The 18,038-nt window shown below is 34.8% G+C and overlaps 1 protein-coding gene across 8 annotated transcripts in view; it reads right to left on the minus strand.

The window, feature by feature from the left end:
* Positions 1-18,038, minus strand: part of TCF12 (transcription factor 12) — a 370,182-nt gene that overhangs the window by 200,282 nt on the left and 151,862 nt on the right. For all 8 annotated transcript variants that reach the window (XM_032297781.1, XM_032297780.1, XM_032297779.1 and 5 more), the window contains one exon: positions 4,089-4,191. In XM_032297781.1, coding sequence (XP_032153672.1) covers positions 4,089-4,191 — 103 coding nt within the window. The remainder of the gene's footprint in view (positions 1-4,088; positions 4,192-18,038) is intronic.

The raw sequence follows: 18,038 nt of genomic DNA on the forward strand, positions 1-18,038 counted from the left end.
CTGGCTTTGAGGCCTCAGAAAGAAACAACTGTCCTGTGCCTTAGTTTTAATCATTTGCAAAATAGCAATTATAATTACAGTTGCAGCCTTTTTCAGGGTTGAATAAAGTTATTAAATTTATGAGATTATGGAATTGTAAAATTCTAGAGCTGATACAAGACCTCTGAGAATTCCCAGCATTACCCTATCAGAAAGGTAAAGGTTATTTTCAGAATCTAGATTAAAATCCGTATCTCCTAATTCTCAGCCCTGCAATTTCCCCCTGTATCACCACACATTACGCTCACTCTTTAAAATAAAAATTATTAACAAACCATCTGTAGAGGTAAAATAGAGTCTCAGAAAGGAACACACTTAAGGGTCTCGGAAAACAAGCAAAACTAAAGATAACCATATATCGTAATTCTTCCATTTATCACATATACACATAAATACATCCAAAAATAAGTAAAGCTTATGAACTTGGAGGGCTAGAAAGATAATGGCAGTTTATTACACAGTTACTTGAGGATGAAAGGTAAACAATTCTGTGAGAATAATTTGTTTCTAAGTTCCAAAAGTAAACTGATCCTGACATCATCAAAAATATGGCTAATTATCCACAGGAAAAGGAACACAAGTATTACTGAAATTAATGAGAGGATCGACGGTAGAGAAATGGACCAGAGCTGGAAGAAGCTTGAGACCGACAAGGCCACTTGGTGATAGTAGCCTTGAACTGACCATGGAATTCACTGCTATGGTCAAGGCTTTTCATATAGTTTTAATATTACAGAGTACACAACTGTTTGATGCTAATTACCTAGCAATGTGCCAAAATGATGTACTTATTTCACTTGCAATATAAGAAAAGCCCTCTTTCCCATAGTGACAAATCAACAGGATAATTCTGCAATTCATAAAAAGAAGCATTAACCGATTCAGTATAATAGCTTTACTTCCTGTGTAAAACACTTCAAAATATCTAAATGAATATATAAATGTACTTTCTGTTGCAAATAGTTCATTACTGAATCATTATCAACCCGTTAGACAAAATTTCTAATTTTTGCCATGTACAAAATCACTAAAGTGTTTGAAAGCTCTATCACAGAACACAGTGGTGCTTTATAATCCCCCATTACTTCAAGCAAATGTGCTTATGCCTGAACATAATACTCAAAATAACACCATTCCCTACACATACAATCCATCCCCCACTTAATGGTACTTTTATATGTTGACAGCAACATGAAATGTTACTGTTTTCCTATTAGTTTTAACTGTTTCTGAGCATTCATCATTCACAGCACCACCTCAACTGTTACCTGTTATGATGACAGGGTATCAACAGTTCCAAATGCTTTGACTACTACCATACATATATCAGCAGAACTTTAACAATTTAGGTTTTTTAGGCAGAAACTCCCTTCAATTATCAAACAGCCAGAAAAGTTAGTCTATCTATTGTAACTCTACATACTGCTATAAAACCATGTTTGGGTGTCCAATTACTTCAGCTCATATCAAATTGGACTGCCTGCTGCTGTATGGAACTGCACTGTGATTTAAGAGACACTGATTTCCAAAAGCAAGCTATTGTTGTGCAGATTGCTTACACTGTTGTTGGACTAAGGTACATCATTTGATCATTTTTACTGAAAATAAAGGTAAGGAAGTAAAGTATATCAGATATTGCCGATGACCAGTGAATTTCTTTTGAACCTATCTGCTTCATCATTTCAGGGTTCTCTCTCCTTCCTTTATATATAAGTAAACATTTTTACATTAGGTAGTGTATAAATAAAATTTATGGTCTGGGCCAGACATGGTGGCTTATGCCTATAACTGCAACATTTTGGGAGGCTGGGACAGAAGGATCACTTGAGGCCAAGAGTTCAAAACCAGCCTGGTCAACATAATGAGATCTCATCTCTACAAAAGAAAAAATGTAAACAATTAGCTGGTGTTGTGCTAAGGAAAGAAGACAGCTTGAGCCCAGGAGTTCATGGCTGTAGTAAGCCATGATCATGCCACTGCTCTCTAGCTTGAGTGACAAAGTGAGACCCCGTCTCAAAAATAAGAAAAGAAAATGTATGGTTTGTATATCTGCATCTGATATAAAGTCATACCTCAACAACGTAGTTCAGATGAATGAAGATTTTTTTCATTTGAATCATGAAGAGATCAATTTATTTACAAATATTTACTTCATGACTTTTTTTAGATGTTGATTTTATACATAGGGTATAGATGACTACTAAAAGTACTCTAGTAATTATCTGAAAACTGAAGACACCGGCAAGCACATGCTCTTAATTGTTCCAACTGAGAAAATGTTACCTCAAAGTGAATTACAGAAATATTGTTAGTCAATATCTGCTCAGAGCAAGTGACTGACATGCATACCTCTTAGGATTCATTTAATTTCCACACTTGTCCCCCACCAAATTTTAATAGTCACCTTGGCACAAAGCTGTGCTAATGACGAAATTCCACTGGGTCTAAAAGTCGTCTCTATGAGTGAAGAATAAAAAGTAAGAACATAAATACAAAAAGAGCTATTTCTGATTTTTTACAGTTCAGAGTTATAGTCTCAATTAAGAAAGCTTAATTTAATCAAAAATTACAAAAACACTGACTTTAACTTACCCTACTACACTTAACATAAATTAAATCCTAGGTGGGGAAAAGTTATACTGCAAAAGGAAATTATTTGGAGTGTTACATCAATTTTACTTTGATGGCTAGCTCAACTGAAAATTTAAAAAATTAATTAGAAAGTTTTCCCTAGCCAAATAATTTACTCTAAACCTAACTCTGATTTTTACCTGGAATGATAATACATTTAATACCGTGATTTTCTGTGTGCATTTATTTATGCTGAAACAAATTGTGATTTTAAACACAAGTTTTATTGCTGATTAGACTTTTTTCACTCTTCTGTCATACTCTAATGGTTCTTCTGGCTTCAAACTGTCAACCGCCTTAGGCAAAATCAGACTCTGTCTCCTCAACATTACAGAGAATGAGGGAAACAAAGACTGTGCAAAGCAAATCATTTTAAAGAAACTGCAGACCACCAGGATTTCGGATTTGGGTAATCTACTTAGATTAGCATGGCTGTGTCTTAAAAGGACAATTCTAAGACCACAATATAGGTCATGTTCTTAAGAAATAAAATAAGTAATGAAATCAATGTCAATTACACAAACTTTTTAATTTATATGATGCCAATAACAACTGGTATAACAGATTACAGTTTTTGTAATATGCTCAGTCCCAGTATAAGCAAGAAAAAAATGTCATAAATTATAGATTCTTTTCAATCAAGTTTAAAGGTAAAATATTTACACACACACACACACACACACACACACACACACACACAAATGATATGCAAACTGAAAAAACAAGATTGGGTTTATAATTTTAGAATGAAGAACAACTTTAAACTTTCATTTGAGACAAAGAGGGGAAAGGGAGAAAGGAAAGGAGGGGTGTTTTGCAAAGCATAGGGTAGACAGAATGATTAAACATAAAGGTTTTGCTAAATCAGGTTTGGATGGTAGTTTATATGCTTCTTAAGTACAACTTTACTTCTTCAAACCAAAACTTTAAAAAAGTCCCAGTATGAAGCCAAGTGTTTAAAACAAGTGCTGCAATATCTAAATGTACTATGTTTTAATCAAACTGTGCCAGGAGAAACATTGTCCAATGCAAGTAAAGCCTACAATCACTGCTATGTCACATTTTTAATTATGACATGTCAACTGTTAAGAGAAATAATAGTATCACAAATGCCCTTAAAACGTACTTCTCTGCCCCAGAAAACATACAAAGCTTGAGGTCACAAAAACATTGCCAAAACTGACAATCAAAAAACACTGCTATTTCCTTTTTTGACACCGATAATGCTTTAAGAGAAGAACCCAAATTTTTTGGACATTTGAACCTCAAGCTGTGCTGAACAAGAAAAGTCCTACTGCCCCTAGAAACTCCAGAACTTTCTTCTAGATACTTACCTGTCCCTCCTGGACAAAAGGATAAAAAAAGTCTCTGACCAAAGAAGCTTTGAAAAGACGACTTGCAGAGAATTACCAACTTACCCATCAGATTTGAGTTCATGAAAGGTGTTGGGGACAAGCCTTCATGGGCTCCTAATCGACTGTCATTCAAGTGATCACTGTAATGAGGGCTGTCTGTAAAACCCTAGGGGGAAAAAAGATCAGAGTATTAAAGGGATTATTTGGCAGTCCTGCTAACTGAGCATAATGACACTCACCTAATTAATATACAGACTTAAACATGGTCATTTCTAACCAAGTTTCCTGTTCATTATTTGGGAAGCAAACAGCAAAAGTGCTTCTTTTACTCCTTTTAAGATTTTAATGTCAAAAAACATTTTTTTAATTGATCATAAAGAAAAGTGGGTTTCCATAAATACACACTAACCATGAGCACCAATATCTCAAAGTATCGGCTCTTCTGATCAGATGGGGAGCTACAAAAATTCTGAAAACTATTACTAAAATTACCTCTAAGATTACATCCAAAAGGAAAGTAAAATGGATCATTTTTTAAAAAATGAATTAAGAAAATATATTTCTCAGTTGTACTAAACTAGGGAAATGCTTAACTTTATTCTCCTATTCATTCTGGCCCCCATACCCTAAAAATAAAGAGTTAGACAATTACAAGTTAGACTTAAAATGCTAAAACGAATCCACAATCAATATGCTAGAAATGAATCCTTTCCCAAATGGCAAATATTCAACCAAAAGGTCTGTTTATACTAATTTTAATACTACTGTAGTATAACAATATATACTCCTACAGAAACTGATCCATGTAAAAAAGAAAATGATTACTAAAAATAACCAACTAAAATTCTTAAGAATGAAATTACAAACACCATAAAAACAATAAAGCCAATGTTATTTTTTACAGTAGCTGTTATTACATTTCTCGTATAGTTTAAAACATTTTTTTTTTAAAGCCAAGGGGAAAAACGATAAAGTTTACAAATAAAAACAAGTGTTACAAAATTACTATGTATTAAAATCTGTCCTGGTTCTTAGACTATTACACAGTTGTAAGTACTTCATCACTTTCAAAATCTTATTTTTTTCTAAACAAGGCTTTGAACTTAATTAATTAAAACTGCAGGTCACGCCTATGTCTGCCAATTTAAAACCAGCATGGTAAAGACCAGAAAAATGTATACAAAGCCCAAGTAAGAGAAAAAACTAACCTGGCTCACAGAAACCAGAAACCACACAGAATCCCATAGGACTAAAAAAAAAAAAATCATCAATCACTGAACATTTATCATTACCCAGATTGTGGGCTACCATTTAAGAGGACATTAATGGGGGTGAAACAGGCCTCACTATCTTTGCAGGCAGGCTGTCAATGAAAGGGCTAGGAATCACGGGCTAAATCTAAATAACTGTCAAATTATTACAATTGCTTATAGATGCATGTCACAACTCCTTCTGCTCTTCTGTTTTAAAACTAATCTTCTGAGAGTGCTACCTCCCAAATGAAGCTTTGTTTCATATTTATGTAATTTAGAATTACTGAATACACATGTGATCGACATTCAGGAAGAATCTGAATGTCGATCACATGTGTATCAGTAATTGTATATTCACAACTTATGACTATGAGTAACCACAACCTTAAGTCTTATCTGATATAACCACATTTAGTAGAACCTATATACAGAATAGAATGGCTCTTAGCTAAGGTCACTCCCCAGAGTTTACCTTTTTTTTTTTTTTTTTTGGAGAAGGGGCCTTGCTCTGTTGCCCAGGCTGGAGTGCAGTGGTGTGATTACTACTCACTAGACTCAGCCTCCCAGGAGTAGCTGGGAGTATAGCCATGCACCACCACACCCAGCTAATTCTTTAAAATTTTTTGAAGCGACAGGGTCTCACTATGTTGCACAGGTTGGTCTCAAACTTTTATGCTCGAGAGATCCACTGGCCTTGGCCTCCTAAAGTGCTGGAATTACAGGCCTGAGCCACCATGCCTCACTCACTGAATTTGCTTTCACTATTTAAAATAATACTAAGTGACATACCACTAACTCACATACATCTCGGTATTCTCTCTGCCATCCTTCTCACTGCCATTCTTAGGCACACAGTCAAAAGAAGGCATCAAAACCCTAAAAATGCTCACTTAAATATTGTTTGTCATCCTGAAAGAATATTACTCAAGAAAAATGCCAATTAAAATGTGCTTTCACATCAGCTACATTGTTCACACTACATGTGAACGCTAAAGAAAAATGAAAGAGTAATTTTGTATTCTCTCAGTTCTCTTCATTCTTGAACAACTACAAGTAAAAACACTACAGTTTTTTAAAAAAACTATTTCCTAAAGCACCACTATACAAATATATCGAAGTCTGATATATATTTGTCGTGTCGCTAAATGACTACATGCAATTTATTAACTTTATAAATTGCATGTAGTGTCTTTTATCTTGCTAACCTAACTTTTCTCTGTTCCCATTGCTAATGACTGGGATCCTCATAGTGCACCAGAAAATGAGTCAATAAACGTTTTTCCTCAAAAACAAGCAAGACTTGTATATGAATCCTCAAGACTAATTATATGCCCATACAATTAATCCACATATAAAATATCAGTAAGGCATAATTTCTCTCATTTAAGGATAAAAATCAGATATTTTCCCCAACACCTTACAAGTTCCATTTAGCAAAAGCAACTTTGCTTAAAAGGCACTGTCCAAGAGACAAGAAAGGCATAGTTCTTTATCTACAGTTACAAACTGATGCTGGGAGAAGGCACAAAGAGACATTCAAAATGGTTGTCACAGTTTTACATCAACTATGATTGTACACCAAAACTTCACTTCAAGGACTGGGGGTGGCTACTGTTTGAGATTATTCTTGTCATTCCTTTCATACAGCAGTAATAGCCACCCACAGTATAACTTTTGGTGAAACAAGATGAATAGTTATGAAATAATTCACAAATATTTAAGTAAGAATACAAGTCATGTATTTAAAATCAGTTCTAGAAATATACAACTATGAGCATGTCAAGGTATCATGTAGTTGGGTGATACCTAGAGCAGTGCTTTGTAAACTTCAACGTTCTTATCAAACAAGCAGACAACTTGCTAAAATGCAGATTAAGATGCATAAGGTCTGGGGGTGGGACTTGAGATTCTGAATTTCTAACAAATAGGTGATGATGATGGTGCTGCTGGCCCATGGACTACACTTCTAGTAGCATGAACTAAGACAACCTGGAATAAAGATCTCTTTCATAAATACAGAGTAAAAAGGTCCAGAAAGGCGACAGCCAGGCACCGCCTCCTGCGACTGGAACCATATTAAAACACCAGAAGTTTCTAGATAAGTATAAATTAGGGAGAAACCCCACAGTTTAAAGAAATAAAAAAAACCAAGGCAATTAGAATAGCAAAATATTTTTATGTTTGTGTGTATTCATCCATGTAGTTTTTAAAGTAGAAGATAGCTTAGCTGTCAAACGGAGCCCCCCAATGAAAGAAATGGGTGAGCTGACCAGGAGCTTAAACAACATTCTTCTTAAATACCACAGAGCATCAGACTTCTTGAAGCATGGGTGCTCATGGGGCAAAAGGGAAAAATATTATAACCCAGAGCACTCACAGATAAGACAGAATAGCAGAGAACAAAGCAAAATAATGTAGTAACTTTCAGCAGGCTGCAGAACACTGGAAGGTGCATGGCCTAAGTGAGTGGTTGCAGTGACAAGCAAAGAGCAAAAGTCAAGCAAGCAATGGTTAGAGTGGAACCCAAGTGGATCAGATAATGGAACTGGTAAGTGAATGCTGTTTCAATTTTGAAATCTAAAGAAAGTAAATCAGGGAGATCATTAAATATAAAACTATCATGTTGCGTATTTTAAATTGGTAAAAAGTTACTATGCTAACAAAAGGGGTCAAATCTGGCCCCTGCGACTCCTAATTATGATCTTGAATTCTGTTAATAGCCATTAAGAAAAATGAGATTTTTCAATACATGAGATGATATATATTATGAAGAACAGAGCGATACTATCAGAATTATCTCTTCTGCTAGCCTTTTAGCCACAATATGGCATTGAACATAAAAATATCTCCAAATACACCCTAAACTATCACTGTTCCCATTTTATAAAAATGAAAAGCACTCAAGATATTAATAATTGATAAAATAAGTTGATGCATGACAAGATTACAAAAACTAGTTAATTTCTATACTAAAACCTGCCTAAATTAAAATCTAGTTGGCAAATCTTAAATAATTCCATCTATGAATGCATAATACTTTATAAAAGCTTTGATATTATAAAATGTAGTCTATAGAGTAGATTTCATATTTTTCTCTATGTTCATTTCCTGATGCAGGAACTTAGAAATTTTTGTTGTTGTTGTTGTTTTTAACTTTAGGTGCATACTATATCTGGCATTTCTCCCCATGTTAACCCTCCCCACCCTCCCCACTCCCCGCTCTCTCTCCCCTACCCCCACCACCAACAGAACTTAGAGATGTTAATCCCTGCTACAGTATGACAAGAGACCTGAAGTGACCAAAGCAGCTTCCATATTTAAACTAAACAGCACATAATAAAAAAAAATTTTTTTTTTTGAGACAGGGTCTTGCTCTGTTGCTGGAATGCAGTGGCATGATCATAGCTCAGTGAAACCTCAACCTCCTGGGCTCCAGCAATGCCTCCATATCAGCCTCCTCAGTGACTGGAACTACAGGTAAACACCACCATGTCCAGCCAGTATTTTTATTTTTTGTAGAGATGGGGTCTCACTATGTTGCCCAGGTTAGTCTCAAATTCCTGGGCTCAAGTGAACCCATTCTGGCCTCCCAAAATGTGGGCAATCATATCTTTTGTTCTATCAAAGAGGGGTGGGGAAAAAGAGAGAGAAAAAAGAGAGAGGCAGATGGGGGGGGTAGGGAGAGGGAGAGGGAGATGGAGATAGTTCGCGAGAGGGAGACAGCATGTGTGTCAGAGAGATAAAGAGATAGAGAGAGAAGATACCTAGTATTATTTACATAATAGTACTACCCTCTAGTTTATCACCTCAAAAATACTAGAATTTTTTCATTTGGTTAATTTTTTAAATGGCGATTTAAAAAATTTATCTCATCCAATTTAAAGAGTATCATCACCAAAGGATCTCAATTCAGAATACACTTACAATTTTACAAACCTATGTTATTCCTTTGTGTGAAAATCAGTTAAAAAAAATAATAAACCAGTTTTTAAAATTCTACTTTAAAAAAATCTTCAATTCTTTTCAATGTTTTGTTTTTTTTTTTTTTTAAGAGAGGAAAAGAGGTTCAAAGTCTCTTCGAATAAAGATTACTTTCCCAGGAAAGCTTTCCCTGACCCTAACATCACCAAATTAGGTGGGCTTATTCTGTGCTCCCACAGCAGTGAGTATTCTATCATTGCACAGCTCCTACTTTTTAAAACTGCCTATTTAATTATCCATTTAAATTAAATCATAATTATCTGTTATAATTGCACAGCATAGTGTAGTGGATAAATGTGGAATTTTTGGAGCCAGACTTGGCAGGCGAGAATTCCACCTTTGCTACATATAAGCAGTGTGGTATGGGGCATATTAAACTTTCTTGTCTCAGTTTCCTTATCTGTAAAAATGCAGATGATGCTAATAATAATACCTTCAATTCACAGGTTGTTACAAAAGGATTAAATGAGTTAATATACGTAGCACTTGGAAAAGTTTCCAGCACATAGTAAGCACATAATAAACTCTAGTCATCATTATTGTCCCAGATAGAGATTATATCTTATAAATTCTGAGAGTACAGGGGCCCTGTGTTTTTTTCTTTTTCCCCCAACAATGACATCTTCAGAATGATGCCTGCCACACACATAGCAGGTGCTGAACAAATGACAAGAGGAATGGGAGGAGGTTTTACTTGCTAAATCTTTAAAATGCTGCTGAGTTTTAGATACCATAAATGTTCAATCAGTTTCTCCACAGACCTCACAGTAACTATCAGAAAGAAGGGTAATAAGAAACTAGCTTACCTAACTGCATTCAACAAGTATCCACAAGTTTCTGGTATTCAAAAAGCTACAAGATAACCCATGAGTTACTGAAATCCTATAGCCTCTAAGTGAGCAAAAACTCAGCAGAATCACCCAAAACCCATAAGCTACCAGAAAGGTCTGGACAAGGCCTGGATATAAATGAGTGGTTATGCTTCAAAGTGAAATATTAATAAAACGAAAAATTTTTAAAGGAAGAATAAATGAAGTTTCAAAGACACTTTTTCAAAGACACTTTCAAAGGTGAGAAAAGTGTTCTCATCATATTTCTTTACTTATCCCTATGAAAAATTACCAAAATTAACATCTAGATGAATAACGTTATACTTTCTAAAACAAATACTTGAATGTGACTGTCTCTCTCACTCATACACAACAATCAAAAAGCCAAGTGGGTTGACTTGATCATGAATGGGCTCTTAGCAGACAGCAGGAATTATGTCTCTATCACTCACTACTCTCTCACAAGGGCCAAGCACACTAATCAGCATGCAGTAGGTGACTAATAATATCTGTTAATGTAATCAATGAATGGAAAATAAAGACTGCCCCAGTTAATGAATCAGGTCTGCATCTGAAAAAGTTGCTTAATAGCATTTTAAGGTTCTGATATCCTTTAATAGGTCAATACTAACATACAGTAAAATTTCTTAACAGGGAGATGGATTCTGTCATTCAGGTCTATAAATTTCTGCAGAGCAAGAACTTTTTATTCCGTTTCATAATCCCAAAAGAGACTAGCACAGAATTTTGTGTGTAATGAAGTGCTTAAATTTTTGCTGAGAGGATGAATAATCTCTTCAGGTAACATTTTATTCATGAATGCTAAGTAGTGTTATAGAATTACTCTAATCCAAGAATGAACAGCGAGTCTTGAATTGGCCTAGATAGGAGGAAAAGGAAAATAAAAAACTTTTAGAAAGAATATTCAGAAAATATGATGGATACATGAGATGCTGCTTCACACAGGGCAAGTATTTTTATAAAATAAATTGTCCTTAAAAACTGTACTATACAGTACAACATATCTAAACACTTTTTAGGAAATATTCGTTTATCCTAAACTAACATACTTTACACCTGTCAAAGGTTTACTAAGAAATTACATTCACATTAATATACAATTTTCTCTCTTTGCCTTTATACATTTATTCTCTATTTTATTTCCAAGAAGTATCGTTCCATAAAATACTAGATAATATTTTTTTAAAGCTAGTCTTTTGCAGATAGTTTGAGAAGCACAAACCTACATCCTCAGTACTAAAAATGTGGTCCTTAAAACTGACTTATTGCCAAATTCTAGGAGTCTGCTGAAATGCAAAAGCTCTGGCAGAGTCCTAGACTTAGTGAATCCAGAATCTGCATCTTACTTAACAACATTTACAGGAGATTTATAAACAAAATAAAGTTTGACAAGAACTGGTTTGTATTAGCCTGTAAGTCACTGGGCCTGGTATATTGTAAAATACTATTAGCCCTACTATTTATCTTTCTAGTACCACTAGCACTACATCAAATCCTAAAGAGCTTACATTTTAAAATGATAATTCCACTGTCTCATTCATAAATCTGCCTATTGCATACTATATGCAACCAGTAAAATTAAGAGTTAAAATGTTACTGTTCCGCTCCCAAGAAAATCTCACATTTTACATAATTTAAAGCTTCTATCTTCTACTTCTATAAATCAACAGTATTATGACTGAGCATATAACTGCTCAAATTTTTATTATTTCCTGATATTTGTAAAATCAGTTAAAATAATCAAACATAAGGAACAATATGATTTTATTAAAACCCATGCTTAAGAAGCAACAACTAATTGCAAGAAGACAGAACATCGGCCAATGAGCAAAACCATGTTCTTAAATTCAGAGGATAACATATTTTAAAACTTTAAAATACCAGTCCTATATGTTAAATGTTTATTTTATAACAACAGGTGGCAAAGATAAGAGCAGCAAAGAATATGTAATAATGCTTAACTTCTGTACAATTTATAGAGCTGGGTGCAGTGGCTCACACCTGTAATCCTGATACTTTGGGAAGCAGAAATGGGAGGATCACATCAGGCCAGGGCAACATAGTGAGACTCTGCTGCTACAAAACATAGGAAAATTAGTCAGATGTGGTGGAATATGCCTATAGTCCCAGCTACTTGGAAGGAGATAGAGGCTTCAGTGAGCCAATATATCATGCCACTGCATTCCAGACTAGACAGCAGAGCCAGAGCAAAAAAGATTAGAAAATCAATTATAAAAAGTGCTAAAAAATTTTTTCATTTAACTTGTCTATATTTTCCAAAAATTCTTAAAACAATCATTTGTTTTTCTAAAAGATATATTATTCCTCAGTTTTTCATTTAACATGATTAAAGTTACATGTATCCAATGTAGAAAATTGAGCATATACAGAAATAGTATCAACGAAGCAGGAAAAAGAAAAATTTCTCAATGTATCTCCATTGAAATACAAATGTCAACACGACACATTTTCTTTCAATTTTTAAATGTTTCTAAACTAGTCCAGACATATTGAAATGTACATAATAAAAAGCCATGTGCCCACAACTCAACAAACACAACATTACCAGTATAGTTTAAACCCCTATGTAGTTCTAATTCCCATTAGAAGCAAACATTATCCTAAATTTGTTTTTTATCATTTTCACACATTATTGAATACTTTCATTATGCATATTATCTAACTGATATATAGCATCATTTTGTATGTTTCTAAATACTATCGTTTTTCCTTTACTCAGTTCACATTCAATATATAAGAATGACGTACACTGACAACGTATAGCACTGGTATATACATGCCACTCCTATATAATATTCTATTTATAAACATACCACAATTTATCCAATTCCATATTGACATTCAGCTTGTCTCTAATTTCTCCCTATTATAAATAATGTTGTTATAAACATTTTAGGAATATGTCTCCTTGTAGATATGTGAGAATTTATATAAAATTTTCTCTAGGGGTCAATTATCTAAATGTGAAATTACTGGTTTACAGGGTATGCCCATGTTCAAATTTACTAGATATTGCCAAACTGTCCTCTAGAATAGAAATAAATTATTGTTTATGGGGAAAGTCTCGTATCTCTTACTGCATCATAAAGTTGTATACAGAGAGCACCAAGCTTATAAAAGGCGGTTTCCAAAGTCCCCTTATAAGTTGTATGTAATTTGTGACACACTTCTCAAATGGTAAAAAGCAAACCAATCATGATTACATTTCCTTATCTGTTCACTTAACTCTTAGTGTAGCTACATTATTGTTTGAAATGGTTTGGCCTGGGTCCAAAGGCAGTCTTTCGCCATAAAAAATGCTCAAGACACATTTGTTAAATGAGTTAATCTTTGCTAGCCTCTTCAGTTCCTCTTAAATTTCTATAAAGTTGCACACATTACTCCAGGCATCAATAGATTAAAATCTGCACGAAATACCATATATTTTTAGTTTGTCAGTGGTATCCTATCTTGATAGCCAGTGTTGTGTTGACTGTTACAGTCCCGGCAAAAAGGTTGGCTGCTGCTGATTTTATAGATTTTGACATAGGTCATGACTAAAATAGTACTGTGTATCTTGGTAGGAACCATAAGGCAGTGCTTTTGAATTATGTTACCAGCCAGGGCAGTTGACCATGAGCCATTTATTTACACAGTCATCTTTAAGAGTAAGTTTCAATTAAAAGTATAATAGTGAAATAATATTTCTTTAATAACTGGCTCATATATGTGCTAAATCCCTGGCCTAGATTCATTTCTTTGAAGGTGAAAGTAGATAAGCCACGGCTGATAGATCAGTGGTTCCTTCCAGGAATGTTACCAAATATTCATTCATCCTTCCCATTTTGAGGTTTTGTGTAACAGCATTAACAATAATAGGATGGACCAGGTGCTGTGGCTTTTGCCTATAATCCCAGCACTTTGGGAGGTGAGGCTGCTGGATCACTTGAGGTCAGGAGTTCAAGATCAGCCTAGCCAACATGGTGAAACCCTGTCTCTACTAAAAATTAATTTTTTTAAAAAAAAATTAGCCAGACGTAGTGGCATGTGCCTGTAGTCCCAACTACTTGGGAGGCCAAGGCAGGGGAATTGCCTGAACCCAGGAGGTGGAGGCTGCAATGAGCTGAGATTGTGCCAGTGATCTAGCACGTCACTCCAGTATGGGTGACAGAGCAAGACTCCATCTCAAAAATAATAATAATTGTAATAATAATAATAATAGCATAAGCATACATTTGGTGATACCATTTGCCAGAACTTGGGCTAAAGGCTTTATTCATTTAATCTTTACAACACTATGAATTAATTACTATTATTCTCATTCCACAAATAAGGAAAAAGGCACAGAAAATTTACAGAGTTCACCCAAAGTCTAACAGTAAATAGTAGGATGGGGGTTTCAATCCAGGCTTTCTGTCCAGAGCCCACCATGCAATGTTGCCTTTCTAGTAATAACTGCTCCTCCCTAGAATTATCATGAATTGAATGCCTCAATGATGAGCTGAAGCCATACAAAATGAAGAATAAATCTGTTCAATCAGCAATTCATAAGTGATAGAGGAATGAAAGTAGGAAAATGCAACAACAACAAAACAAACAACCCCCATCCCAAATTTTTAACTACCCAATTTGGCAAATGGTGCCCAAAATAGTGGAGGCAGTCATAGAGCTTTAGTGAACTGTTTGGACTGGGGGACTCTGATGAAGCCACAAACAAAATGGGAAATAGAAAAATCTCTGCTGCTAAGTGGGCATCTACCGCAGATAATCTTATCTCCTGTAGAGCTTTTCTCTTGCCCAAGGTGGGAATAAGGTACAGCAGTCTTCTGTGACGCTAGGAGAATTCCCATGGAGAACGGAAACAGAGGCCTCAAAAAACCTAAAGGCAAATTTCTACAGCAGTAGAACCGGCAGTTGAGTGCCCTTAAGTTAGATAAAGTTTATGATAATGATTTGGCAATTATAGTTAAGAATCAATATTCATTATAATTAAATGAGAAAGGCTATGTAACTCTATTCTAATAAAAGGCATCTGAATGGCCTAGCTGTAATGCATTGACAATTGCAGAAAAGGTAATTATCCACATATATGTCAAAAGCTTTAGGGTCAAACACCAAAATTCAACACCAGTTGAATACTCAATCAGAGAAACAGCATCATAGTAGTCTTCTTTAAGGACTCTGTGATTTGTTCTGCAACACTGAAACTTCCTAGAAATAGCAACTGAATGCAAAAAGACTTGTTAAGAGACAGGCCTATTGACCCCTTCCTCAATTTCTAGACCTCTGAAACTGACAGTGATTATCTGGCTAAAGGACACAAGTGCCATGTGAATATCCCAAAAAAGAATGGACAATGAAGGAAGTCTTCATTTCTACTTAACACCAAAGGCAGACAGTACCCCCGTTTTCTGATATACAGTATACAGTTTCTCTTGTAGAGTGCTCAGCAGCTAAAATGCTAGACCTCCCTTTCAAACACAGAAAGGTTTCACTATCAGGTTATGAGTCGTTGAGTATATCAGATATATAAAATCTAACTTTTAGAGATAATCTTTTAATGATAAATGGGCTTCTTAAAAGTAAAATACAATCCTGTCAATAGACACTTCTATTTTAAATGAACAGCTTAGTGAAGTAACTCATCAGGTTTCTCCTAGATTTGAAACAATTCCTCATCTTTAACTTTTGCAATTTTTCAATTTGAAAAAGCATCTGCATTATTTTTCTGGAAAGCTGCTGTTTCAATTTGAGAAAGCATTTTTTCAAATGATCTTTAAGTCTCTTTCTTTATTATTTATTTATTTAGATGGGGTTTCACCATGATGGCCGGGCTGGTCTTGAACTCCTGACCTCAGGTGATCCACCCACCTCGGCCTCCCAAAGTGCTAGGATTACAGGCGTGAGCCACCCTGCCCAACCTAAGTTTCTTTAAATATCCCAAAATCACAGCTTTAGAATCTGTGAGTCTTCCTATTAATATATTAATACTTTACAGATATATTTAAAGAAAATGTCTCTTCAGGTTAGCCCTTACTGCTGCAAGGATCAAAGGAATTAAATTCTAAATACGCTACCCTCCCACTTACATAGCACTTTTATAACTAAAGCCCATTTTACTTACTTCTGCATGGTTGTCAGTCTCCTTTCATTTAAAAAGTCAGTAGAAAAAGCATTTCCTTCTCTATCCATGTTAGAGAACAAGGCTGAGGAACAACCAACGGGATTACTCACTTACCAGGGTGAGAAACATACATTGGAAGTGAATAAAATCACAGAGGAGGGCTTTTGTGGCTATTCATGTGTCCAGATACACTGACTTGTATCTTAGGTCAATCGATCTAATCAAACTATGTGAATTTACAAAAAATGAAAGCAAAAAAAGTACTATTATTCCACTCCATCCCTACTCTACCAAAAAGCATGGAGATGTATCCTGGAGTGAACATGAGATATGGAAGTGAATCTACTCTGCCAACAATTCACATGGATTTTTGAATGTTTCTCAGTAGAAGCATCTCCTTCTATGGCCATGATTCTAGTGTTAAAAATAGTATTCTTCATATAACATGGTATGAAAACGCAAGTCAGCATTTTCACCTAGTACACAATCAAAGAAATAGCTATCTTATCCATTACCAGGGGAAAACTCTATTCTGATGTGTGTATGTAAACTGTGAAACAAGTTTAAGTGGCATTACTTTATTGGAATAGTTTCAGCTAACACATGTAAATAAAAGTTTTTTAAAAAGTTATTTCCTAAAAAGTAAAATTACACTTCAATTCAGACATGTAGTCCAAACTAATATTGCTTTACTATATTTGCACCCAATATAAACTCTGCAGATACTTACAAAACTGAGTTAATTACATTTGCATATAATATAAAATTTTCAGATACTTACAAACATAGAAGACCAGCATTCCTTTGATAACAATAGGTCACAGTATTACCTTTCTTTTTTTATACCCTTCCTAAGAGAGATAGGGAGATGAGCCATTTTAATATTAAAGCTAATTGTGACACAAACTGAATTATCCATGTGATCAAACGTGATGGTTTTCATCAGCAGCAATAACCAAAAAGGATTTTCTGTCTGCTTTGAGTTCTAATATTTTAAATGCATACTATCAATCTCTACCATAAATGCCAGGTGTGCTTTTTGATACTTCATCTTCTCATCTTACCTTCTCTCAATTTTTCCCCCCATTTTCTTCTTCATTACTCATCTTATTTTTAATCTATCTTTTCATATTATGTTAGTTATTTATGAAATTAAAGAGATAAAAATATGCATATGGAAGGCATATGTATATATGTATAGTGTTGCCTATAACATAGTTAGCATTGTGCCAGATACCAGGATGCAAGAATAAACAAAAGTCTTTGCCTTCAAGGAGCTAGCTCACAGTTCAAAAGAAAAGAGAGACATTATCTGAAAATATTTTAATAAAATGAATAATCTTTTCATGAGGTCTGGGCCTGAGGCGTATGTACCACATTACAGCTTCCAAAGTTTGGTTAGTACTACTGGACTCTCTGGTAGTCTAACAGGCAGGATAATAATAACCAATAAAAATTTAAATGAAGTATAAGTCAGTCTGCCAAATTACAAGTTAAACTTGCTGGGTTTTGTATGAATACTTTAAAAGATGCTAATACACCAGCACAGGTTCAAATGGGAACATCAAAAAAAGAACAAATACTGTTAGGCAGGCAGAAGAAATAGCATTAAGATTTGCTAAAGAATGCCCTGAAACAAAATGAAACATACTGATAACTGGAAAATAAAGTATCAACAAGCACACCTCTGGTGAGATCTTGATCATCACCACTAAGTTTTATTGAGTACATACGACGTGCCAGCACTGGGTGAAGGACTTCCATGCAATATGTCAGCTAATTTAACCTCTATGACCCTATATAT

This window comes from Sapajus apella, unplaced genomic scaffold (genome assembly GCF_009761245.1).
Source record: "Sapajus apella isolate SASKATOON/1434 unplaced genomic scaffold, GSC_monkey_1.0 scaffold37, whole genome shotgun sequence".
NCBI lineage: Eukaryota > Metazoa > Chordata > Mammalia > Primates > Cebidae > Sapajus > Sapajus apella.